At 57.2% G+C, this 24,802-nt stretch overlaps 1 protein-coding gene across 8 annotated transcripts in view; it reads right to left on the reverse strand.

The window, feature by feature from the left end:
- The window catches only part of NBEA (neurobeachin), a 449,525-nt gene that overhangs the window by 47,742 nt on the left and 376,981 nt on the right, over positions 1–24,802 (reverse strand). For all 8 annotated transcript variants that reach the window (XM_036011183.1, XM_028526291.2, XM_036011184.1 and 5 more), the window contains 2 exons: positions 23,078–23,193; positions 14,492–14,604 (listed from right to left, as the gene is read on the reverse strand). In XM_036011183.1, coding sequence (XP_035867076.1) covers positions 14,492–14,604; positions 23,078–23,193 — 229 coding nt within the window. The remainder of the gene's footprint in view (positions 1–14,491; positions 14,605–23,077; positions 23,194–24,802) is intronic.

A 24,802-nucleotide genomic window follows, 5' to 3' on the forward strand; every position in this document is an offset into this window, starting at 1 on the left:
GGGCCCCGGTATCTTATTCCAGGCTGCGTGCTCTAAGAACGGAGGGGAGGCAAAAGACGAGCACTGAGTACAACGTGTCGCTCCTTTATTTCAGATGTCGGCCTTGCCAGACGCCTGTGAAGTCCCCCAGGGCTTCCTCTGGACGAGACGAGGGGTGGAAAGCCCGCGTTCCAGCGGGACAAACAGTGGAGCCCGAGAGACGGGCTCCCCGGCAGCTGCCCGCGGCTCTTCCGCCAGGTCCCCGGGACCAGACCCGACAGCACGCGTGGCCAGCGAGCACGGTCTCTCGGGGTTTCCACCACACACTCTGACCTGCGAGGGTGTTCGTTCGGAATATTAAAATTACCCGTAAACCACGTTCAGCTTTATTTAACTCAATTGTGACTTAATACAGACGGAACAACTTAATAACTCGCTTTTTAAAAACTTTGTTTTAAATATGTTTTTAAAACATTCTAAGGATCAAAATTTCATTGTGTTAAATCTCACGGGTACCCCTCAAATCTTTCTATTCAGATATAAGAAAAATCATGTGACTTCATTAATGTCCTATGAAGTTAATAATATTGAACACGAACACACAATTAGCTTTGTTGGTAAGAGGCAATCCCTGCAGCGGAATAAACGCGAGCTCCACTGTAACCGAGGGACACAGCGGGCGTTTCACTTCCAACGGCCCGCACGCTTCGCAGGCTCCCGGTGGTGCCGGTGCCTGCGTTTCCGACTCACTATCGTGTGACGTGCTAACAGGGGACGTGCAACGCGGCCGATGCATTCCCAAGGAGGCCTGCTCACACACCCCACATTCCCGGGGTGTGTGAGCAGGCCTCCGAGAGCCCCGTGGGACCCCGGCCCTGCAGGGTGGGCCTTATCTGGCCCCCTGGCTCCGCCGGACCTCACGAGACACGCTTAGGAAAGGGACACGGCCCTCCCTCTAATCCTTCCCAGCTTTCCCCTCAACTACTGGAAAGGGGTAAAGCAAATATTTACACTTTTTATTTTACTCAGGTTTCATCCAAGAGCCTCACTGGAGTGTTTTACACAGTAACACTTTGTAGCGAACAGCTGCACAGGGTTACGGTCTGCGCACGACTTCATTAGTGACTGGAAAAATCCTTTATTGATCTGAGAGAGAGAGAGGAAGGGAGAGGGAAGGAAGAGCGTTGGGGGGAGGGATCAGTGTGTGGGACCCCTCACCCACGCACCCGTCAGCGGACCCCCGCCGTGCGTGTGGGACGATGCTCCGACCAGCCGAGCTGCCCGGCCAGGGCTGCGTTAGCAAGCTCTTCAAATAAATGTCTAATGCTGAATTTTTATCTAATGCATTTGGAGACAAAGCTTATAACACATCATGTCTGTCCTCTACCTACTTACCAATGTATAAATTATGACATGTATGAATTTGTTATCCTTTTAAAATTTGAACAAATAATGCGATGTCAATACCACTGGAATTCAGAAAACGAGTAAGGCAAGGCTTCCTGTGAAAAAGTGAGACTGCACTCAGTGACACCTGTGAGCTTGCCCTGCAGCCCTTCGGCTTGTCTCACCGCCGCAGACCCCCTCTCCCGTGGTCGGGGGCGCGCACACCTGCCGCCTCCCCCAAGCCGCCAGGCGTCTTGGTGGGAAGTTTTAGACCGTGCTGTTCCGTTTATTATTATTTTGCCCCTGTGAGTGTATGTGCTGTACATTGACACTGTAACAGAGAACGTAAAATAAAACAATGCCAATAAAAATGCAAAAGTTAAAAAAAAACCAGCCCTGGCTGGCGTAGCTCAGTGGACTGAGCGCAGGCTGTGAACCAAAGCGTCCCAGGTTCAATTTCCAGTCAGGGCACATGCCTGGGTTGCAGGCCACGGCCCCCAGCAACCGCACATTGATGTTTCTCTCTCTCTCTCCTTCTCACTCCCTAAAAATAAATAAAAAATTAAAAAAAAAAGAAGACTAAAAAAAGAAGACAAAAAATCTACATCACTATTATTTTAATTCAATTTCTTAACTGCTATAAAGTTCACATAGCTTGCAAACACACTCTTTCAATACAAAATTAGAAGAATATTACATATGTAATGTTACCATATCTACATGAAAGATTAAATTTATTGAATCAATGTTGAAGCTTTTATTAGTTACTCAGTTTCTCCTTTTTGAATATTAGAGAGAGAAATCTGTCTCAGCCTGAAGTCCTACAAAAAACCTTGTGAAAAACTGATTTTATCACACGGACCAGAAACCCTGACAGGTGCCCACGGAGAGTTACCTGATTAAAGGTTCTGAGAAGCACTACTGCTACTGGAACTGCTGGGTTTTGTCCGGGGCCCGTCTGCCTGTCCGTCTTGGAACCCCACCCTCCTCCTGTTCTCGGGACCACTGACGTGTCACGGCACTAGTGCTCCTGGGACGCAGTCTGGAGATTGTGGTTACCATCCTCACGCTGCATACTTCTGAGCGCTGACTTCTTCTTCTTTGGTCTCGCTTGTCTCTCTTCTTTCCCCTTCTGCGCCTTGGTCTATCGGTGTGCTTCTGTGGTACGAGCCTTATGCGTGTCATCACGCCTTCTCCGTGGGGCCAGTATTGAATGAGTAAACCCGAGGCACCAGAAACGAGCACGGCACACGTGCACATCAGAATGCCGAGTGGGTGGGGGCACCGCACGAAGTGCTGATTCAGGACTGTAGAGAGCAGAGAAGTGGAGCGTGGGGCCAACGGAGTTAAACAACCAGAGCCAGACGCAGGCCAATCTGCGGCACGGCCAGGGCCACTACAGTAGCTCCCAGTTCTCAGAACAGAAAGATGCCTGAAAGGCGGTGTCAGAGCTCCAGCTGCAGTGGCACCAGCAACACCGATTCTCCTATCTGAACGCTCGAACTGCCCCCGGCAGTTCAAGGACGATGAGGAGGAGCAATGTCGAGTCAAGGCCACACGGCTGGGCTGGTGAGAGGTTCTCCACATGCCAGAGCCCGCCGCAGCTCTGTGCCAGTGGGTGCCGCTTGCTTGGGTGCAAGGGTCACTTTCAGTTGCCTTAATGCTCCCCACACATCCGGGCTCGTGCTGTGTTCGAGCTGTCCTGTTATCCTTCGTGACGACCACCGCAGCCTTGGGAACCCATGGGACAGGCTTCAGGGACTCCCGCCTTTTCTGCGTTTCCGGCCAGGAGCGAGGGAGCGTCCTCTGAGAGAGTCCCGGTGACGACGCTGCGGAGACCCTGCCGACAGACGCTGCTGCCGTCGAGTGAGCCCCCACCTCTCCCTGCGTCCCACCAGGGAACTGCCACTCGTTCTCCCGGCAGCAGCTCCGGTTTCGCCCGGGCAGGCCCACAGACACCCTCTGGGAGCAGTCAGGCGGGCCTGCACGCCCTGCCCCCCGCACACTCGCCCGCCAGGGCATGTCCAGCGTCTCCCTCGCCTCTGGCAGCTCGGCACCTGGCGCGGCTCCGGGCTCGGCTCAGGGCCTGGTGCACGCCGGGTGAGCAAGGGCCTGCTGGTCGGATCATAGGTATGGACTTTTACATTTCCCTATGAAGCTTCTAGACAACGTTTCCAGGCAAGATCAGAAGATAAATGACAAAGTGAAAAGTATTTATAGCACTTACGATAAAGGGCTATTTCTTTAAAAAACGAGCTTTCATGTATCAGTAAAAAGACGAATGAACAACGTAACTAAACAGACGGGCGGGCAGGAAGGCGGTTTAGCAGGCGAGTTTCCAGCGTGACCGGGGGGGGGGGGGGGGGGGGGGGCAGCGGCGCCGGCTCACGCGGGCTCGGGGCGTCTGCTCTTCCTGCTCGGCACACACGCCCTTCTCCTTCAGGACCCGCTCCCGCCCGCGCGGGGTCCCCCGGCGGACTCCACCACCTGACCCCCTGCTGGGCATGCGACCCAGGCCCGCCAGTCAGCTTGTCCTGTCCCCACGGCTGCGGAGGCTGGTGCAGAGACGGGCGTGGGACCCCCGTGACCCCGGCGAGGCTGGGCTGGAACGCCCTGGGGAAGGAGCATCCTCGGTCCCTGCGGGGCCGCCAGGGCGTCCCTGACATCCCTCGAGGAGGTGGCCCATGCGCCCATGAACGCCGGTGGGGGCCCCAGGGTCGTGGCACCCTCATATGTCCTGGGTCCCCGTCTCCCGAACCGACCCACCCCAGCACTTCCCAGTCACACAGACCAACGGAAACCCTGTTACTGCAACCCAAAGTCAGCAGTGCACTGGCAGTTCCTCAGATGTCAAACGGAAACTGTTTTTATTCATTAGGTTGTCAATAGTTGTTAGGTTTCGCAGCGCTTAGCGCTGGCCGGGGTGGGTTACACTGTACACGGCACAGCGCCGCTGGCGGGAACCCAGGAGGCATGCGTTTCTCATGGGCAGGGCCGGTAACGTGTTTTCAGTGTGCACTTGCTTTTGATCCACGGCTTATACTGTGGGGAATTTGTAAGATGGGAAGAATCAGATACAAAAGTATTTCTCACGGCATTTCCTGAAACGGCAAAAGCCAACAGAAGACGACTAGAAGCCTAGACGCCCCGGAAGAGACCGGTTAGCCAGACGGTGTCACACCCACACCGCTGCGTCTTGTGCACGTCACCCAAGAGCCTGGCCTGAGGAAACTCCAGGACGAGTCCATTCCACAAGCGCTGAGCGCCTACTGTGTGTCGGGAATGACTCTGACCCCAGGGTACGGCGCTGAGAGACAGGTGGAAGCTAAGCAAACCGTCAGTAAGGAGACGGCACCGGCTAGGAGGGCTCTAGTGACAATCAGGACACCGCCAGGACAGCGGGAAGGGGAAGGCGTCCCTCGGGTGGGAGGAGTCTCTGAACGGAGACGGGACCGACCGGGGCGCGCCGGCCCTGCGAATGGGAGCTTCGGGAACCAGAGAACCCTGGACAGAGAGCGAGCCAGGGCGGGGGCCCAGGGGCCTGACGGGCAGTCCAGCGGACAGAAGTCACGTCAGCGTGGCTGCGGCGAGGTGGGCCAGGGGAAGCGTGCAGGACGCGAGGTGAGAGAGGTGAAAGTGCATCACATGGGGTGAGCGGGCGCCGGAGGACTCAGGCGGCGGGGAACGGAGATCCGAGCCTGAGTGCTCGGGAACCCCTCCAGCGGGGCTGGGCTGGGGCGGGGCGTGAGGTCGCGGGGGCCAGCACGGGGCTGAAAAGGCCCTGGCAGGGACAGCCCCCACAGCACGGTCGAGGCTCCCCTGCGCGTCCCGGGGCGCGGCTGAGGCGCGTTCTACGTAGCCAGGCTCCGGCTCCACACCGGTGCTCAGACAGGAACTTGGAAGAACAGACATTAGGCTCTAAGAACACTCCCTCTGGCAGTGAGAACAGTGCAGCTCTCCCGTCTTCCCGCACCCCTTCTTACTGTGTGAGCGAGAATCGGGTTCATCTCCTGCGGAAAACCTCAGAGGGCTTCATCAGTTACGTGACCGAGGAACATTTTCCAAACGTGAACACTTTCACTTCCGTAAATTTCAGTCAATTACAGCGACTTTAAATCTCCGCTAGCAAACGATCAAGGCCGGGTACTTCCGGATGGAAATGAACTCCCGTCCCCAGTCTTCACCGACATTCGAGTCATCACTTATCAAAACTCCCCAGTTGAAGCGAGTCGAGTGTCCACAGGAGGAAGGAAGACCTTCTACAGGACAACTGGGTGTTTTGCAGGGTAACCGGTAGGTCTCCTCAATAAAGCAGCATCACGCACAAAGGGGGGGGGGGTGGCTGGGAGCTACCCCAGCCTGAGGCAGGAAGGATGAAACGGGACGTGCGGTCCCTGCTGCATCCTGGCCGGACACAGCCACGTGTGTGAATACTCGGGGGCAGTAAGGACAGGGGGTCGTGGGGCACAGTGTTAGACAACATCACGGGTCCCTGCAGGTTCTGTAAGGTGAGGTGGCAGTGTTTCGGTCCTGTAGGAAAACGTTTGTTTTTCACACGATTTACAGGTGAAGTATGACACCTTCGACGGACCTTGAAACAGTTCAGCAAAATAAAACATGCCACAGCGTTAATAACTATGCTGTCTAAGTACTGGGTGAATTGGTTGTTGGTGGTTCTTCCTTTTAGTTTAAAATTTTTTATAATAAAAATGTCAAAATAAAAATGGAGTGTAAAACTAAGGGAATCTTTCAAATTCATACTAAGTCCTTGTCACAGTACCTGTGTCTTGAGATGTTCTCACAGGTCAGAGATCTTTCAACTTGAGAGTCTGGGTTTCTAACCAGAAAGGGTGCAGACGCGGCTCTCTTCAGCAGGTCCGACCCCCGGCCCCAGCTTCACGCACACTCTTGTTTGAGCAGCGCGGTCCCTCCCCTCGGGGCGGGGGGGGGGGGGGTCCAGCTAATCACTGCACGGCGCCCACCCCGCCCCGCTTCCTGGAGACACTGAACCTGAAGCACCCAGGCCTTGATGTGATGATGGGCGAGATTTATTTTGCTGGCAAAACTGAGAGCGTTTCCTTTTACGGCCCTCCTTCAGGCAAACGCACACAATTGCGTGAGGAAGGAAGACGTGGAGACGAGGTCCCACTCTGACCAGCGGCACTCGCCAGCACCGTCTCGGGGTGCCGTCCCATGGGGCTCGAGCTGCAGAGTGCGACGACGCGTCCTCCGCCCCCTCCGCTCGTGTCCCACGCGGCGGCTCCCAGGGCCGGGCACCGAGGAGACGGCAGGTCTCCAGGCCGCACAGAGTCCGCAGGGTGCTCTGCTCCCCTGGCGGGGGGCACGGCGGGCAGCACCGGAGAGGAGGTGCAGCGTGCACAACCGGCGCGTGCTCCGTCGGAGTCGTGGGGGCAGGGTGAGAAAACCCACCGCGAGCCGGGGGCCTGGCACGTGACGAGCACACGTCGGGTTCTGGCCACTGTCTGTCATGGTGACCCCAGCGCGTTCCCTACGAAAACCAGCTTTAAGTGTCTCAGCGAAACCCCTGCGTTTACGTGGAAGGAAGGGGGCCTGAACGAAGTTCCTCACATTGTCCCACGTCACCTCTGAAAGCCCCGTAAGCATCAGGTGGGAGCGTGGCGAAGAGTCTATGCACTGGTGTCAGGACCCCCGTTTGCGGGGCTGTTTCGGGGGGGCCCCAAGGGTGAAGGAGACTTGCTTTGTCCCCGGCGTCGCGGGGACAAAGCCCCCTGTAGACGTGACCTGCGGCTGGCCCCATACCAGCACCTGCAACAGGCTCTCCCTCTCCAGGGGCGGTGGTCTCCTGGGAGCGTGCTAGAAAAGGCCCCTGTGGCTTCCCGTCCCTCCTTTCACAGCCCGCAGCCCTCGGAGCACAGCAGGCTCTGCTGTGTCCTTCCCTCTCGCTCCCTCTCTGAGAGGCCAGGACAACTGGCCGAGCGGGAAGGGGCCAGCACGGAGGCTCGGGCCTGCAGCTCAGGGAGACACGGCGCAGGGCCGGTCTGGGAGCTCTGCCCAAACCCTCAAAGCTCCCTGTCCCCCATCACACGTCTCCAGGGAACAACAGTGGAGATGAAAACCAACACCTCCCCCCCCGCCCAGTTTCTGGGCACCACGGTGTCTGTGTCTCCGCTTTTTTCCTCTGCCCCCCTTTTTTCCTCTGCCCCCTTTTCTCGGTTCTTTCTTCCTCTCAAGCAGAAGGACAAGAGCGCAGGGATGCCACTGGGCCCTCAAAAGTGACCTAAATCTCTCCGGGTGCGAGCCGCGCTCAGTGTCTGCCCGCAGGGTCCGGCAGAGCGCCGGCATGCAGGTGGCACCCGTGTGAGGGGAGAGTCAGCGAACGGGTGAGGTCAGGGATTTCACTGGGTGCGACTCTGAAACCGGTGCCCTGTGCACCCCCTGCAAATCCCGCCCTCAGCTTCGGTCGCTCCCTGAGCTGAAGACTGTGTCCACCCACTGCCGATCGTCGATGCCGCCTCACAGTGACACTTCTCCCTCAACGCTGCACCGTAGGCAAGCTACCAAGCACGGTGCTCAGAGCACATGGTAAGACAACAGTCAACACACATTTGAATGATTCTCAACCTTGGCAGTAGATGGTTTCTGGCAGATGGGGCATAATCACGTTTACACAGCCACGTTCCAGTCTTCTGTTTTGCATCAGCACGGCCGGCTGCTAACACGCTCAGCCGTGGTGTCCGTCCGTCACGGTTGCTGCGGAAGCCCCGGCGTCACGTGGTGACGCAGCAAGTACAACTGCGTTCCTTCCAGACACAGCCGCCGGAGCCGAGCAGAAGGACGGCTCCACGAGCACCCCCGCCCCCGTGGAGCACGGGAAGGCCCCCCCCCCCCAGGCGAGGGTGCTGGGAGCCCACACTTCGGCGCGCCCCTCCCCACATCGCGGCTCCCAGCCTCCAGGTGCCACCACTCCCCCTGTTAAGTAGCACAATAATTGGGGGAATGCTTGTGCGTATCATCATCTGTCAGTCAGCCACTCCCGTGTTAACTGAGTATATTTTCCACTCAGTGCACACGTGTGCATGTGTGATGTCTTGTGTTCACGTCCGTCTGCACGGCCCGGGCTTCGTGACAAGACGACTTCATCCACTGGAGCGCGACGAGGCCGGGCGGGGCCGAGCCTGCTGAGTGTCGCGCCTGCACAGGACTCCGTGGGGTGCGGCTCCCGGGGCTCCGCCCGGAACCCAAGTGCAGGCACCCTTCCGCCTGCGTTCAGGGAGACTTCAGCGCAGGGCCGCGTCTCCGCAAGAGCGAGCTGTGCGAACACTGGAAGGGTAAGTCACTGACAGCTCGGGTCATGCGCTCTGATGCCAAACAAAAAATCACCACTTCGAACCTCCACGTGGGACGCATCCAACTCGAACCTGTGCCGCCGGAGCAGACGAGGGGCTGGACGAAGGCTGCCGACGAGGCGCGTCCGAGCTCCTGGGCTCCGCGGCTGGCTGGTGAGGCGGGTGAGGGGGGGGAGTGAGAGAGTCACAGACGGAAACAAAACACTTGGGTCGGAACAAACGTGCACCGAGAGTTCCAGTGGGCGTTCGGCATCAACGGTACTTCTTGCACGAAAGGAGAGCTTACGTTCATTAAAAGGCACTGCCTTTTCTTTTGTCAGAACAAAGTTACATGAGGTAACCTCTTGCTGGACTTCCCGGATGACACCGAAGACGGCGGACGCTCGGCTGACAAGCACAGAGCTCTGCTTCGTAGCTACCAGCCTCGGAAGGCCTCTCGAGGGCTGGGCAGGACCCGGGGACCCCTGCCTGTGTCCGGTGCCTTTCGTTCCTTCCATGGCCGGGTCACGCAGACAGTGTGTCCACGGGAATGAAGGGGCATGCGCTCACAGAGCTCAGGACACGTGGCAGCCACATGTGAGCGAAGCCTGCGTTCTCCCCACGTTCCACGCACTGCCTCTCCCCCGTCTTCTGCCCGTCGGCTCTCATCCCAACACACAGAACACTGCAGAGGCCCGACGACTCCGGAGACGACCTTCCCCAGTGTCCAGTAAGGAGGCTGGAAGGACCAGGCATCCGGTGCAAGGGCCCGGCCTTCTGGACCCGGCAGCCAGCGGCCTCGGGCGGGAGCCAGGAGGCTGCCCAGGCCTCTCCTTGTCCTGGTCCTGCCATCGGAGCCCCAGCGTGAGCGGGTCTGGTGCACAGATACTATTTTTACTTACTCTGTTTCTCATAGCAAAAGAATACTATTTTCCCAATAAGCATTTGTTAGGTATTCAGTGCTGTTGCCCACGCTGTCGGGATGCTCGCTGGGACGCGTGTGAGGCAGGCATCTGATGGCTGGATCACGGACTTGGGTCAGACAGGGAAGAAACATAACCAGGTGTGCCCAGCTGTTTGAAACCCGTGTGCACCCCTCTCATTCGCTTCTTACAGGAAGCCACCCAGGCTTGCTCCAGAGATGGCTCCCTCCTCTGCACGGAGGGGGGTCCAGGTTTGCTGAGACTCGACCCATGTGCAGGAGAGGGGCTCTTTAAGAAAATGAACATCAAACTGTGGACATAAAATTAGGAGCCACACAGAGCAGCAGCCCCGGAAAGCTGGGTAAGTTGAGAGGCTCTGAGGTGCAAGCTTCGTTAGCGTTGCGACGGATTTATCTCAGACGCCATGTGCTGCTCATACGCTGTAGCTGCACGCCTGCGACGAGCAGCCCACTGCCCGCGGGTCTTTCCCTCGTGACCAGCGCCAGTCCCTCCAGAGTCAGGGCCCCCTCCCCGCTCCGAGGCCTGCCAGCACCGCCCTGCACAGCCCCTTTGACGGGGGAGCTGTGTGCGTGTGCACACCGGAAGTTTACCTGCTGTCTCTAGGCCCCAGAGAGTCATGAAGACTCAACTCTCAGACCACTGTCCCAGACTCTTCACAGCGACACTTGTTTGCTGATCGCCAGGCCCACTTGCTTCAGGAAGCAGGAGGCCCCATTCCTCTGGGCAACTCTCACCCCAGCGTCCTTAGACGGGGGTGTCCTGTGACCCCGACTCTGCCTCCAGCTCCCACCATGGGAAACGGCGGCTTCTCTGGTTTCCACCCGACACATTCCGTCCTCCTTCAGCAGTGCCAGTGACAACAGGAGGAGGCATTTTCTGGGACTTCTGGGAAGGAAAAGTTTCTTCTGTTTTCCGTGAGAGCTATTTGGGAAAATGCTCTTCTCCTTTGGGGAGTACGATACGAGGTCTGGAGCTGCTGCAGCCATCTTGGGAAGAAAGGGCTAGCCTGGGCTACTGGAGGCCATCTAGCCGAGGGTGAGCACGAAGCCCGCGGCGGGGAAGGCGGAGCAGAACCCTGGGAAGAACCGGGTCCTTGGCAGCACTGTCTGCATGACCCGAGAAAATCTCGCTGGAAACCAACTTTTCCTCAGAATTTATCAGTTCTCAGAACCAATACCACAGATGTAGTGTTCACGCTAATTTGATCTGGAGTGTCGGAAGTTTCATTCTCAAGTTCTAACCGATGCAACACAGAATTTCATGAAACCAATGTTATGTTGGGAATAAAAAAATAATTTCCCATTTCTTTTTAGGACTGCTCATTTCATAGCATCTTAATTTTTTTCTATGCAGTAAAGAATGTAAAAATTGCACACTGTTTACAGAAACACATTCTAGAATTACTGACCGTGAGGAATTATTACATGGGCCCCAATCTTTGCTTAGGAGAAACTTGGTTTGTCGTCAGAGATTGTTGGAGTGTTCCTGGTTAATAGTATCATTCCAGTATTCCGATTCTTCCTTCATCTTCCAGAGGTCAAGGAACACACACTGTTAATTTTTTCATTTGTGGCATTAATTGTAAGTACAAGAATCACATGTGCCTCTTCGCGGTCATCTCTTCACTGCAAAAGTATTGCATTATGAGTCGTTTTCCTTTGAGTTATATTATTATACTTCAAACGTCCTTTTCTCATTAGGCATATGATATGATATATTTTCACACATTACAATCCTGTTTATTAATGAGTTTTACACAGGAGAGTCTGGGTTTCCAGCCCATTTGTAAGAAGGCTATTAAGAAACTCGATGAGGCGTGGGAACGACGTGAGAGCAGTGTATTCACGTGTCAGGAGGCTTCAATCTGCTCGTGCTGCTCCACCGCGCGGGTCTGGCCGAGCACCGAGGACGGAACGGAAAGGCCGGCTCAGCTCAGGGCCGGGGGCGGAGCTCTCTGCAACAGGAGGGCTTGCGGGGTCACACGGACGCAACACGTGGGCTCCAGGCTCGCCCCGCGCCACCCGCTCGCCTGGGCCCCGTGTGCTCACCTGTCCCGCCCACCGCAGAGAACTGGGAGGGCCCATGCCAGTCATGGCAGGGACGGTCACGCCAATGGGGACACTGGTTAAACGTAAGCCTGGAACACTTGAGAAATGCTTGCGTGTTCATTCCGGCTACTCCAGACACAGGACCGCCCAGCGTGGTTTATTTCACGTTACTACACAGGGCAGAAGCCCGCATTTCTCCACGTATCTCCCATGACCCACGTCGGTCGCCACGAAGGCCGAATTGCCTGCGGCTGGGGTGGGGCTCCACGGACGTCTGGGCCCAGCACCGTGGAGCAGCTGAGCGTGCTCCCTGCGACAGGGCACGGCCCTTTGCACTGTGCTGACCGTCAGGAGTGCGGCCGCAGGGAACTCTGGGCACTGTCTGGGTTTTCCCTCGGCTTCGGACTCGACTCCTCCCAGGAAGGCTGCAGCTCCACCCGCAGTATTCCCGCCCCCGCGCTCCGGTCCACCGGGCGCGGTGCTGGCAGAGAGGCGGCTCGTGGCGAGGGCTTCGCTCGCTGAGTGCGGGGAGGACGCACAAATATAAAGGGGGACAGAGGGGCGTCTGCCCCGCCACCTCCCTCTCCCCGTCTCCCGGCTGACCCTACGGAAGGGCCTCCCTCCACGGCAGTGGCCAGCTTCGAGGTTCTACCCTTCTGCATCAGCTACTTGGGGACCTGCCCTGAGGCCTTCATTTTACATGCGTGTGTGTGTGTGTTTCCTAGCACCCACCGCACAATGGGCGTCCCACTGACGCCGAACAGGGCACACGCAGAGAGGACTCCGTGGAGAGAGCCCGTCTGCCAGGTCCCGTCCTCGTACTGATGACCTGTGTGTTTCCTCCACACCCACCGTCGCCCCGCAGCCACCGCACGCCTCCCCCGCCACGCTGCCCCCGTCACACGGGGGGAGACCGAGGCAGAGAGAAATGAGGGGACCTCGCGGAGGCCCCAGAGCCATGAGTGGCGGCCGGAGGGCTTGCTCTCGGGCAGTCCGGCTCCAGAGGCTGGTCGGACCGCTGCCTGTCGCCTCCGCGTCGCTCTCGCGACAGGACCCGGCCCCGTAATCCTCAGGGTCTCGGAGGACGGTTTTCTCCACGCTGTCCGTGACGGGGAGCTAGATCCGCTCCGGGAGGGGGGTGCAGGGGGGCCCAGGAACCACAGCCTGTCTGTGCACCCGAGTCCGGTCAGTTAGCCGGTCAGTTACCGGCCTGCCGCGAGCGGCGAGCGGTCTGTGTTCCTTCGGCTCCGGCGCCGGGGAAAGCACGGCGTCCACAGGCGCACTGGCCACCCGGCTGCCAGCGTCACTGTCACCCCCGGGACCGTCAGGGAGGTGCTGGCCACCCGGCTGCCAGCGTCACTGTCACCCCCGGGACCGTCAGGGAGGTGCTGGCCACCCGGCTGCCAGCGTCACTGTCACCCCCGGGACCGTCAGGGAGGTGCTGGCCACCCGGCTGCCAGCGTCACTGTCACCCCCGGGACCGTCAGGGAGGTGCTGGCCACCCGGCTGCCAGCGTCACTGTCACCCCCGGGACCGTCAGGGAGGTGCTGGCCACCGGCGTCTCGGGTCCCTTCAGTGCCTGTAACCCCAAACTAAGTTTACGAGCTAGCGACTACGAGTGGATTAAAAGTTCACACACAGTGGAAGAACTAGGGAGAATGGCAGGCGAGAACCTGTAGACCAGCACGCAGGCTCCAACAACAGGCTGCAGACCCCACGGGCGGTGGCAGCAGCAGCAGCCACGACCCACGCGGTGCCCAAGGCGCCACGACCGCGTCACCGTCTTCCAGTGCACGTGCTGCTCCACCTTTTCGGCTTCAGCAGAAGACGGGGGTGGGCGGGTGGGGGGGTCCTTATGAGACAGCTGGGGACTCGGGGCTGGGATGAAGCGGTTCCGGTGGGCGGTGGGGTGAGCGGTGGGGTGCAGCACTTCCTCCCGGGGAGCCGGGCTGTCCGGCGTGTTGCGTGAAGGCCGAGTGCCGGACTAATTGGGGACCGGGGCGGGGGGCTCCCTGGGCACGCAGGGCCCACGCTACCTGTCCCTGTGCTCCTCCCCACCTCCCACGCAAACCAGGCCCCCCCACACGTCTTTCAACCAGCGGCGGAAGGCTGGCCCGGCAGCCACGAGGGCAGAGAAGAGAGAAGGCCAGAGTCCGGGGGTGGGGCCCGAGCCGCAAGCACAGGGGCCCACTCCGACTGGCCTTGGGGAGGCTTCTGGGCGCCGCTCCCAGCTCTTCCCTGCCCTTCGCAGATGCCCGTGCCCCTCGAGTCTCCTCTGGACAAAGGAGTAACCTGCCCCCGAATTCGCCGTCCATTCTCATCCCTACTACGGACTTTCTCGTCCCGTTTCGGGGCTGAACCTTAGCAGAATCTTGATAAACTGCTGTTTCCAGCTTCGCCTCATTGTTAAGCTCCCCTACGGTGTGTGTGTGTGTGTGTGTGAGAGAGAGAGAGAGAGAGAGAGAGAGAGAGGGGATAACACGCTCTACCACCTAGGAAATGTGTCATAGGAACTGTTTGCTATGGTATCTTAAACTGATTTCAGGTTTCTTACCTTGACCTTTAAAACCTAGGATATCTGAGCAATCTCCCCCTACATCTGCTCTTTCTCAAACACCCACGTGCTTCGCCCAGACTCCCACCGATGTATCTCCTCGCGGCACACGCTCGACGCTAGGAGCTGGCGTGATTCAGATGCCGACTCCCAGGGAAGGCGGCGAGGCCGACATTGTGACGAGTGTCCGCTGAACAGACACACTGGGGGGGGGGAGTGTCCCTAGAACCCGGCCTTGTGAAGATCACGGACTTCTGGGTACTGAGAAGTTACCTTCGACAGATCCCTGAAGTTCCCTGGAAGGGTCAAGTCCAATTCTTCCGACTCATAGTTTGTGAGGACCCAGGGGAACACGGGGTACTGGTTCAGGTCGTTGTATGTCCGTCCTGGAAGAGAGAGAGACGAGAGGTAGCCTGCGTTCACCAGCTGATGGGGAACCACTCCTGCTCGTGGGACAGGTGAGACACCTACTGAATGTGCTCACTGAACCATGCCTTTGTTTAACTGAAAGCACTTACAACGGTGTTTCAAGTGAACTCACTCAGTGATAACTAACGGGTAAGTACAATCACTCTTCGATCGCAGCAGCTTGCGTAGAGGCCGCTGTTTGTCACCATCGATTCTCTTCTTCCTCTGCACCCCACCCCACCCCCAAAGAGCCCCAGCCGCAGGGAGTGGCAGCAGGTGAGCGGAGGTGGCCCATGCACCGACCCAGCTGGGCCCCGTGCTGTGCCGCGCGGGTGCCTCCAGGCCCCAGCCCTCCCCTGCCGACTGTGATGAAGATGACAGGGCCACCTTGGAAGTGGAGCCTTCGAGGCTGGGGACCCTGGCAGTGGCCGCGGAGGAGACCCCTAGCGGGCCCGGGCCCCTGCAGGTTGGGTGACGTATTCTGTGACAGGGAGCACGGGCGCGGGCAGGACGAGGCCGGCAGGGGGCGCACTCTGCGAGCTCGCATGGAGATCCAGGCTGGAGGAGCAGAGGCTGCGTCCCGGGAGCATGCGCGGTGGGCGGAAGGCGGGGTGCTGCCCCTCTCTGCGTGCCCTGGAGGGAGCACAGAGGCGCTCCCAGCACGGCCCCAGCACCCTCTCCCCCCGACGCGTATCACAGCTGACGATACCCCGCGGACCTGTCGGCCCCTCCGCGCTCCCGTGCACTGGAGAAGGCAGGCTCTGGGGTCCCCGCTCCCCCCCTCTCCGCGTGTGTAGGCGCGGCTTCAGTCTTTGTGTATTTGCCCAGCAGATGTTTGTTGAAGGAATGAATCCGTATGTGATAAAAACGAGCTGAATGTGAACAGATTCGCAAGCGTGAGCTGAGAAAAGGAGGACAGTTACGGGACAGTCTCTTTGGAGGGGGGATGGGAAGGTGACAGAGGGAGATCCTGTGACTGTCACGTTAGACCAAAGGGGGTGCCTGCGTCCACACAGCCCGGCCAGGGGTGCGCCTGCCGCGTGGTGACGTCTGTTGTGAAGGACCACGCCGCGAGGGCACGACACGAGGACCTGGGAATTTATTCCAGTCCCGTGCACCTGACAGTGTTGTGCTGAGACAGTATCCTCGTAAGACGCCCAGATTTTACACTTACCACCGGGAGCTCCGTGAATGCTAACCCGGGACACCCGATCAGTCCCGGGTTTTTTCCACACACATACGCACACAGAGGGCCAAGCAGAGCTCTTCCTGGGTGTGAACCGGGCCCTGGGCCCCTTCGGTGCCCCGCCAGGTTCTGAACTCCCACTCCACTTACCAGTCTGAGATTTAACGCAAAAGTAGGTCTCTCGGTGTATAGGTGTATTTGTATAGAATAATGGTGATGCATTTATAGAACATACTTTTATGTTACTTATATAAATAATTTAATAGCCGAAAATTAGACACCACGATTTTTAAATTTTCTATACCATATGCTAATGGAAAAACTGTCAAAATAAATGAGAAGCCAAATTACATGAACTCAGGACGTAAAGGTAGCATATAAATACAAATAGCACAAAAATGGAGTCCATGCTTGAAGACACTAGCCTTTTAACAGAAATGACTTGCTCATAAGGGAAAAGAAATAAAGGTATTTTTGGAAAAAATGCCAAGACGAGAAAGCATCGCCTTGAAGACACAACCCAGGCCGGGGGCGCCGCTGCAGCCCGCCACACCCCGCCCTCCCAGGCGGACCCTGGCTTCCACGGTGCCGGTGAGGCTTGCGGAGAACAGGTGCGCAGGGAAGTCTAGCCATTTTCGAACCACTAGAGCTAGAGCAACTCCTCAATTCTAACAGATACAAGACTTGTGAGTCAATGTACTCAAACAGTCACATCAAAAGTTTCCACCTCGAAGCCTCGCAGCGTGCACAGTCGACGGGCACTTCCGATTTGACCGGAAAACGCACCGTGTAGTTTAAAGGCGTGTGGGTGGAGAGGATGACTGCGTGGCGCGTTGGGGTTATGCAGTCACAAGTTCCGGCTATAAACTAGTATTGTGACTCATAGTTTTACTGGACACCTTTGTGAAATTTTAAAAAAATGATGTTCACTAAATTAGCTAAAAAAAAAAAAGAAGTATTTCCAAAGTAACACCTGCCAGGTTCTGGCGCTTCTGGGAACTCGTTTATCAGTTGTTCCACCTTGAATTCTTTTTGGAGTAACTGGAACTCAGTAAATAACCCTGCATGGTAACTGGTAAGGTTCTTTCCTCTTCCAGCAGTGTAGCAAGTGCAGACTTTTCCTACTAACTACGCTCGTAAGGATCCATCTCAGAGGACGGGTATTAAAAGTCGCAAGCTTGTGACACTGATCGGCTCCAGCGGTAACAGTGAGGCGCAGTAAATGAGATCTCAGAAACACTGGATATGTTTCTTCACTAAAAAAAAAAACTTTTTAATTAAACCATCCAATTTAATGTTTTCATATGGCACTTCGGTTTGGAAGGTAAAGTGATCCAGAGACAGCTGACAAAGAAATTAGAACTGCAACTCCTTGGTGGGAACGCTAATGACAGCGGAACATTGTTTAATTAGACGATCGCGGCGTCTGGATTAGCGCTCCTTAAGAGCGGCGTTCCCGTGCGCGTCTGCGTCTTCACACTTTACAGACATTTTGTCATCTCGAGGTCATTAGGAAAGAATTTTTAATGATTTTTCTGGAAGCAAGCAGTTCAAGTTACATCTAATTAGATGACAATAATAAGCCCAGCGCATGCAGTAGCTAAATATATACATAATTAACCAGCGAGGACTTGTACATCACAGAGTAAAAAAGTGGAAAATGCTAAGCAGGAGAAAAAGGTTGGCGCTGGGGGAAGTTGTGCTGAATTCATTAGCCGATCACATGAAAAACAACTCAAAAACCTTAAAAAAAATCTCAAACCTAACGGGATCATTTACGCGAAGCTGCGTTAGCAACCAGGCTGCTATTTTTTTTTTTTTTTAAGGCAGGGATGTCAGGTTTTAACATCTTGTTCATGGGCTTATCTAATAAGGTATGAAATGAGGCGCAGGTTGTACCTTTCAGAACTCGGGGAGCGGGAGTCAGGTCGCTCCAGAAACTCGAGGGAGGAACCGCATTTCCAGCCAAAATCGAAGCAGCATTAAAATTCATTTACACAATTTTCCAAAACGTAATGTTCTTTGAAAATTAAAAAAAATCCGTGTGCTTAGAAGTAGTGCAATGCATTCCACCACGGTCCTCAGTCAGGCATTCATGCAGTTTTAAAACCGTGCCTTCCCAGGACACTCGGTGACACGGACACCGCCTCGGAGCCCGTGCGGGGCGCGTCCCCAGGGAAGAGAAAGGGAGAAAACCCACGGCAGCGCCACCTCTCATGTCCACGGCCAGGCCACGTAATTTTTTAATTACACTTTTCCATATTTCTAATCTTCTATAATGAGTATTTATTAAATTTATAAATAGAAAGAAAGGCCACAAAATATTTATGGGCTTTTAGGCATCTTTTTAAAATTATGGTTTCTGATTATTTGACAGATTTCTTTTACTATGTAAAGGATCTTTATAAAATTAACATACATAAAATAGAGTGTGTGTTTATATGCAACGATGCATACATACACACCACGCAGCGGTCTAAAGTCCCTAATACGCCAGCACTGAGAAACTGCTGCCATGGACCTCACAGGCTGTCCGCTGTTTAAAAGCCTCCTGAAAGGAGAAAAGCAAAATTGGCTGAGTATGAGAGACCTCAAAGAATGGAGAGCAAGAAATGGGTCATAAAATGTCCTTTGTGTTTCGTGTTGAAGTAACAGTGTAGAGAAAGAAGATACATCTGAGGGTGCATTTTCACATTTTTATTAGAAAATGAAGTCTTTGAGCACACAGTGCAAATGGAAGTCACGCTGACCCACATTTTTAAAAACGTGAGGCCAGGAAGCATCGTTCCCTCCTCGCAGTCGGACTCCAACTCTGTGATCTTCTCTTTAACCCGGGGAACGGAACGAATCCCTCACCCATCGACTTCAGGGACTCGCTTACCCGACCACAAAAGCGTGCGTGCACACACTCACAGAGCGTAACTATGAGTCCGCTCAGTCTGGTGGGTGTTCGCTGGTCACCGCTCTCTTCCCGTGGCGACCCCCAGGCTCAGCGGGAAGGCGGTGGGGGCAGAGAGTGCTGAGGGCGCACGGGCGCGAGGCCGGCAGGTGCACCGGGGGCGGCGCTGCAGGAGAGGCGGCTGCCCCGGGAGGTTGGCCCAGCTACTGGACAGGCTCTGCAGGAAAATGGATGTGGGGCGGCTTCCCCGAAGGTGGGCCCTGGACCAGGGGCCTCAGCATCCAATTCTCGAGAGCCCTGCCCCAACCTCAGGGATCCGGACTCTGAGGACAGGCCACCGACTGTGTGTCTGCCGGCGCTCCAGGTGATGTGAGAGGCACACCCGCTCCGGACACACCGTCCCAGGAGGAGAGCCCTCTCCCGCACAGGCCCCCTCCGCCTGGTCGCTGAAGAGGGTTCACAGGGCGGGCCGCTCGCCTGCGGAGACGTTCAGAACGGGCAGGCGAGCAGGCGGTGGGGTGCCGTTAGCCGTGACAGTTTGGGGGCGTCAGGGAGGAGGATGAGACTCCCAGTCAAGGGGCCTTCCTGGCAAAGACGGGCTGTGCCCGGCTCCCGGCTCCCTGTGGGGTCTGCCGAGGCCTTGCCGTCCCACTTCTCCTCTCTCCATGCCCCACGGAGGGCGGTTCCACAGACACGCCCCAGCCCTCCGGCAGCCACTCCCTGCTGCGAGTGGGCTCCCGCAGGCCCAGGCCCCGGGGAACACTCCCCAGGGGATCCCAGGCCTGCCCCCAGGTGTCTACACAAGTCGCAACCTCAAACGGACTTCACAGGCTGCTTCGGGTGAAACCGTCGAAAATCACTGTCTGGGTTTTCCCGGCGGAACTGGAGCGCGCCCTGCACTCCCCGGAGCAGGGGAGCCCGCCCCCCACCCGCCCCTCCGCAGCCCTGGCCCCACGCCGGGCGGCTCACGCCGGGCGGCTCTGCGGCCTGGGCAAGGGGCCCGACCCCTCGGCGCCCTGTCACCGCAGGCGCGGCGCGGGGACGCCACCAGAACCCAGCTCCGGGGTGGCTGTTGGGACCTAATGAGTAAACACACATGAAGCACTTGGAACAAATGTTTAGCTGTAAATTGCTCAATAAATGCTAGCAATTATTTACTAGTATTTTCTGAATATTGATGCTAATGTTGTTAATATCGTTAAATGTTTCGAGAAGAAATAATGAAACCAAACAAAAATAACGAGAACATTATTAGTTTCTGAATCTTGAGATGAGGAATAATTAAAGAAATGTTTAGAAAAAGGTGATGAAGACATAAGCCAACCATTTCCTGGCTTTGGGTGACTCGGGGCATTTGTCATTGGGAATTCTAACGCCCTCTCAGGAGACGCTCAGCCTCACGTCCAACCCACTTACACGCGCGGTCACTACGTGACCGGGCCCCTGAAGCTGCCGCGGAGCCCGAACCGCCGCGCAGGGCAGCGTGGGGCGCCGAGTCACGCGGCGCCGCCTCACCAACCCGGGCCCCACTGAACGCGCGTCTCCTGTCCCTCGGAAGGCCCTCCGCCTGCTTTCTGGCGAACTCCTGCTCGCGCCCCAATTCCCAATGCAGGTGCCGCCTGAGAGGGACCCTCCCGGCCTCTCGGTCGTAAGTGGCGGCCACATCGGGGCGTCCGAACGCCTTTGGGTGCTGGTCGGAGGAGTCCCCGTCGCTTGCACAGACCCCGCTGGGGCACTCTGCCTGTCGCGGGAGGGCGGACACCACCCTCTCCTGTCCGGGGCGGCATGGGCGCCCGGCACCGAGTGCGTCCGGCGGCTGCTTACTCCGCGGGGACGAACGAACGGACCCCGCACCCCCCTGGCGCCCGTCCTCCCCCCCCCCCCCCCCAGCAGCCGCCCCGACCAAGCGCTGTCTCAGTCCTGGCTCCCGCCACGCACAGGAGTCCCCGCTCTGGTCGTCCTCAGCCCCACACTGCGCCCACCCCTCAGCGTCCGGGGTCAGGCTCCGCGCCCCCGGGCCTCACTGCAGCCCCCTCCCTCGCAGCCCGCGCGGGCCCTTCCGCCCAGAGACGCGCTGCGCGCACAGCGCAGGTGGAACTGCGCCGGCTCTGCGCTTCCGCCCGGACACACCGAGCCCCTCCGCCCTCCCGGCGCCCTCCCGTTCGCGCGGTCCGAGTAGGTGCGCCCTATAGCCCCGCCTGGGTGTGAGAATGCAAAAGGACGTTATCCCCAAAGGTCAGGCCCTGATCCGTGTGGCTGAAAATGATACATTGTGCGAACAACAAAATGTTCAGAGTCTGAAGTCTTGCTTTTATGCAAAAACAGATGAACTCTAAAAACTAAGAGTTTAACAATAATATGGCTTCTGGGTAGTAAATTATATACAAAAATAAGCAATGAATGAATTTCTGTCCTACATAGAAGTGATTAAAATATTGATTTTTTATTTGAAAAAATATATTGTATTTGGTTTTTACAATGTAAACATATTTCTAGGATAGTTAATTACAAGATGCCTACATTCTAAGTTACTAAAAAATGGGCAAAATTTTGTTATGATTCAAAAAACCCCAAACAATGTAAAAAGTCAAGACGACACTGACAGTCACAGCACCAGGCAGGACGGCCAGAGCCCAAACACGTGTCATCAGGCAGCTGTGCGCGGCACACAGGGCCTCGGAAGGGCTGCCGGACGGCCCACGGGCGGAGCGAGAGCTCGACCTTCCACCTGTGCCCTGTGCCCTGCGCCCGGGGCGACAGGTCAGCGGCTCCGCCCCTCCCCTCTTCCCACCGAAGCTCAGGCTCCTTGCACTACCTCATGCGGCCCCCTGAGTAGGCCAGTGACGTGCAGTTCTCTGCATCTGGGGCACTGTCGCTCCTTCCATCTGTGCGTGCTCATCACCGCATTTTTCTCGGACTGTAAGATGCACCCCCAAACTTGGGAGGAAAAGGAGGTGTGTCTTATAGTCTGAATGTAGCTTACCTGGCTCACTGTGGTGGTGGTGGGGTTGGTAGTGGATTGGGGTCACAGGTTATTAAATATTTTACCACATTTTTTGCTTCAAAAAATTTTTTCATATTTTCCTCCTCTAAAACCTAGGTGTGTCTTATGGTCTGGCGTGTCTCGTAGTCCTAAAAATACGGTAGTATGTGTAGTATAACACTCACCTTTTCTCTCCGCACTAGTAAATAGGTTTAAGGTGTATGCATGGTATGAACTGACATGTAAATAATATGAATATATGTAAAATATGTCATGAAGATATCAGAAGACATACGTACGTGACAGAGATGTATGTATAAAACATACAATAAGGTTTTATATGTTTAGTTAAACAGCCCTGTGGCTCCACCTCTAGTGTCTCATTAGTGAACGCACTGACATCAGGACACTAAGTGACCACAACGCAAAATCACTTCAAACAACTCTTTTGTGCCCGTATGCTGACGGACCGAGTGCGCTCCCCGATGCACATCTGTCACCCACGCTGAGCACACACGGCAGCGTCCACATTCACACAAGCGCGGTGGGTGCACGGAGACCAGCACCTCACGGCGGTCCGGGCAAGTGAGGAGTCAGAGGGCACGGCTGCGCCCTCGCGGTTCTGAGCGTGCGCCCTGGACAGCAACGATGGGGGGCAGGCGTGTGGACGTGAGCAGTTATTTGGATCCATCTGACTGCAGAGAATTTCCACGGTACCTGGTCTACACAAGGAAACTGTGACTCAACGTGCATGAGGTCTTCGGAGCTTCCCCTCACAAAAAAGAGGCCCTTCAGTCTCTGGGACACGCGTAACCGTGGCAACCACCGATGCGGCAGGAACACAGAGCCTGCCTGCTTCTAAGTTGTAAGCACGGCTCTGCCGAGGTGGATGGCAGTGACTCGTCATTTAGACATGTACTCTGATTTTGTATTTTTATCTGAAGGTTTTAAGGGGAAGAAAGCTGTGACCCAATCATGCCATGATGCAGGTGACACGTGCACCGGGCCGGGCCCTGCTGCTGTTGCTGCACGCCTGTCTCGCCGCCGCCGCGTGTGCAGTGACAAGGCAGTGAAATCACGTTTCCCGTCATTATCTCCCGCCACTCCCCGCAGCGGGTGCTGACTCTGATAACCCTCGGACGCAGCTGTGGGCGGACAGCACGCGGAGGGAGAGCAGCGAGCACGAGTCTCTCCGACGACAAGTGCGCCCGAGCCGTGGAACTGGCCGGTCCCGGTGCTGGCGCCGTGTCGTGGGAGGGGGCTGTGATGTCTGGGCTGACGCTGCGCCTGGATGCCAGGGAGGAGCATGCACCCCCTGAAGCCCCACGCGCCCCGAGATACCGCGGAACAGCGACGCGCCCCGCGAGGGCGGGCCGGGCTCACCTGCGATGGTGTTCAGGAACATCAGGTACTCGAAGTTGGAGATCTCCCTCCTCTGCCAGCGCTGCGTCATGTTGGAGGACTTGTACAGCTGCCGCGGCGTGGCCAGCGAGATCCTCCTGCGGGGGCAAGCGCAACGCGGGTCGTCTCTCCGCACCGGGACCCCGGAGCCTCGGGCCTCGCCGGCGGGCCCCCAGCAGCTTACAGCGGACAACACGCGGTTTGAGGCCGTCCCAGAGCTACGGCACAGCCCTCCCAGAGAAATCACGGAGCACGTTTCACTTGCAGAGACTAGCAGCACCGAAACCCCGCCGCAGTGAGGATGCGCGGTCGGTTACGCGGGGTGCACCCACGCGGAAGGAAGGGCCCGTCTGAACACGGAGGCTGCGCACGGGCACGCAGGAAGTCCGTGGGGCTGAACCCGCGGACGCGCACTCACAGGGAGCCACAGCCGCCCGTGAACCACACAGCGAGTCCGTCCACGCTGAGAAGCCAGGCGGGCGGTCTGGCCCCAGCTCGTAAGGCCCTGATCAAACGCCACACAGAAAGGTCCCCCACTCCGCCGCTGCCCTGAGGGTGCCCCTCCCTCCCCCGTGGAGAGAACCGGAAAGAACCGACGCCTGGGAGCTCCGGAGAAGCCGGAGGAAGAGACGCGGGAATAGGCCGAGGGCGATCCCTGTGACCAGTGAAGCTTGCCAGGCTCACTGTCTGTCCCGAAAACGAGGACAGCAGGCTGTGTGTGTCCGAGCGAGACCAGGCCAACCGACTGGCCACCTCGGAGAGAGGGCCCCCCGGCCTCCAGCGCAGGCTGCCCTCGGCGCCCCAGACCAAGAGAATCACCGCACGGTGCCGCGCAGTCAGTAGTCGGGTCCGAATAGCTCAATCAACGGTTAAGTCTCACAACTTAGTACCGGACTGAAAATCTAATCCACACTGAAAGAAAAACCACTTTTCGCTTCAGTTTTTAAACCTCCACAACTGCTTACCAGAGGGACTCGTGCCCCTCCTGGGCACCGCACAGCTCCTACACCCTGAACCCCCCGGCGGCCACCGCCCGCCCCTCCTGCTCCCCATCAGCCGTCCTGCAGGGCGCCCGTCCCCACAGCGACCGCCCACGCCTGCTTTCGCAGGGCCGAGGAGCCGGGAGGACAGCGCCCCCGGGGCTGAGACTCAGGACTGGCCGCTGATCGGAGCTGCTGCGCCTCCCCGACCAACTCCAGACGCCCTGCGGCCGGGAGCCCGCCCGAGGGCCCGGAGTGGGGGGCACAGAGTGGGGACTGTGGACGGAAGGCTCTCCTTGGCCTTCACGTGTGCTCGTCAGACACGTCTGTCCACGTGGGATCTGACAGACACTGTTCTGTGTGCAGTGGGGGCTCAGCATTCCATATGGGAGGGAAGGGGAAGGAAGTGGGGAAGTCGGAGGGGACGGGGCTGGTTCTCTGAGCCTGAAGTCCGAACCTGCTGCCTCACGGATGACTGTGCGTCACTCCGAGAGTAAAGTTCCAACTGCACAAAGCAGAGCCGGGGGGTTTGGTCACAGGCAGCCACGTAGCGGGTCTGGCACAAATGACGCCCCCCTCTGTATTACAAAATCTTTCTTAAAAAAGATTTTATTTATTTTTAGAGAGAGGGGAGGTGTGGGAGAGAGGGAGAGAAACGTCAATGTGAGGTTGCTGGGGACCTGGTCTGCAACCCAGGCCTGTGCCCTGACTGGGAATCGAACCAGTG

The sequence above is a fragment of the Phyllostomus discolor genome, chromosome 11 (genome assembly GCF_004126475.2).
Source record: "Phyllostomus discolor isolate MPI-MPIP mPhyDis1 chromosome 11, mPhyDis1.pri.v3, whole genome shotgun sequence".
NCBI lineage: Eukaryota > Metazoa > Chordata > Mammalia > Chiroptera > Phyllostomidae > Phyllostomus > Phyllostomus discolor.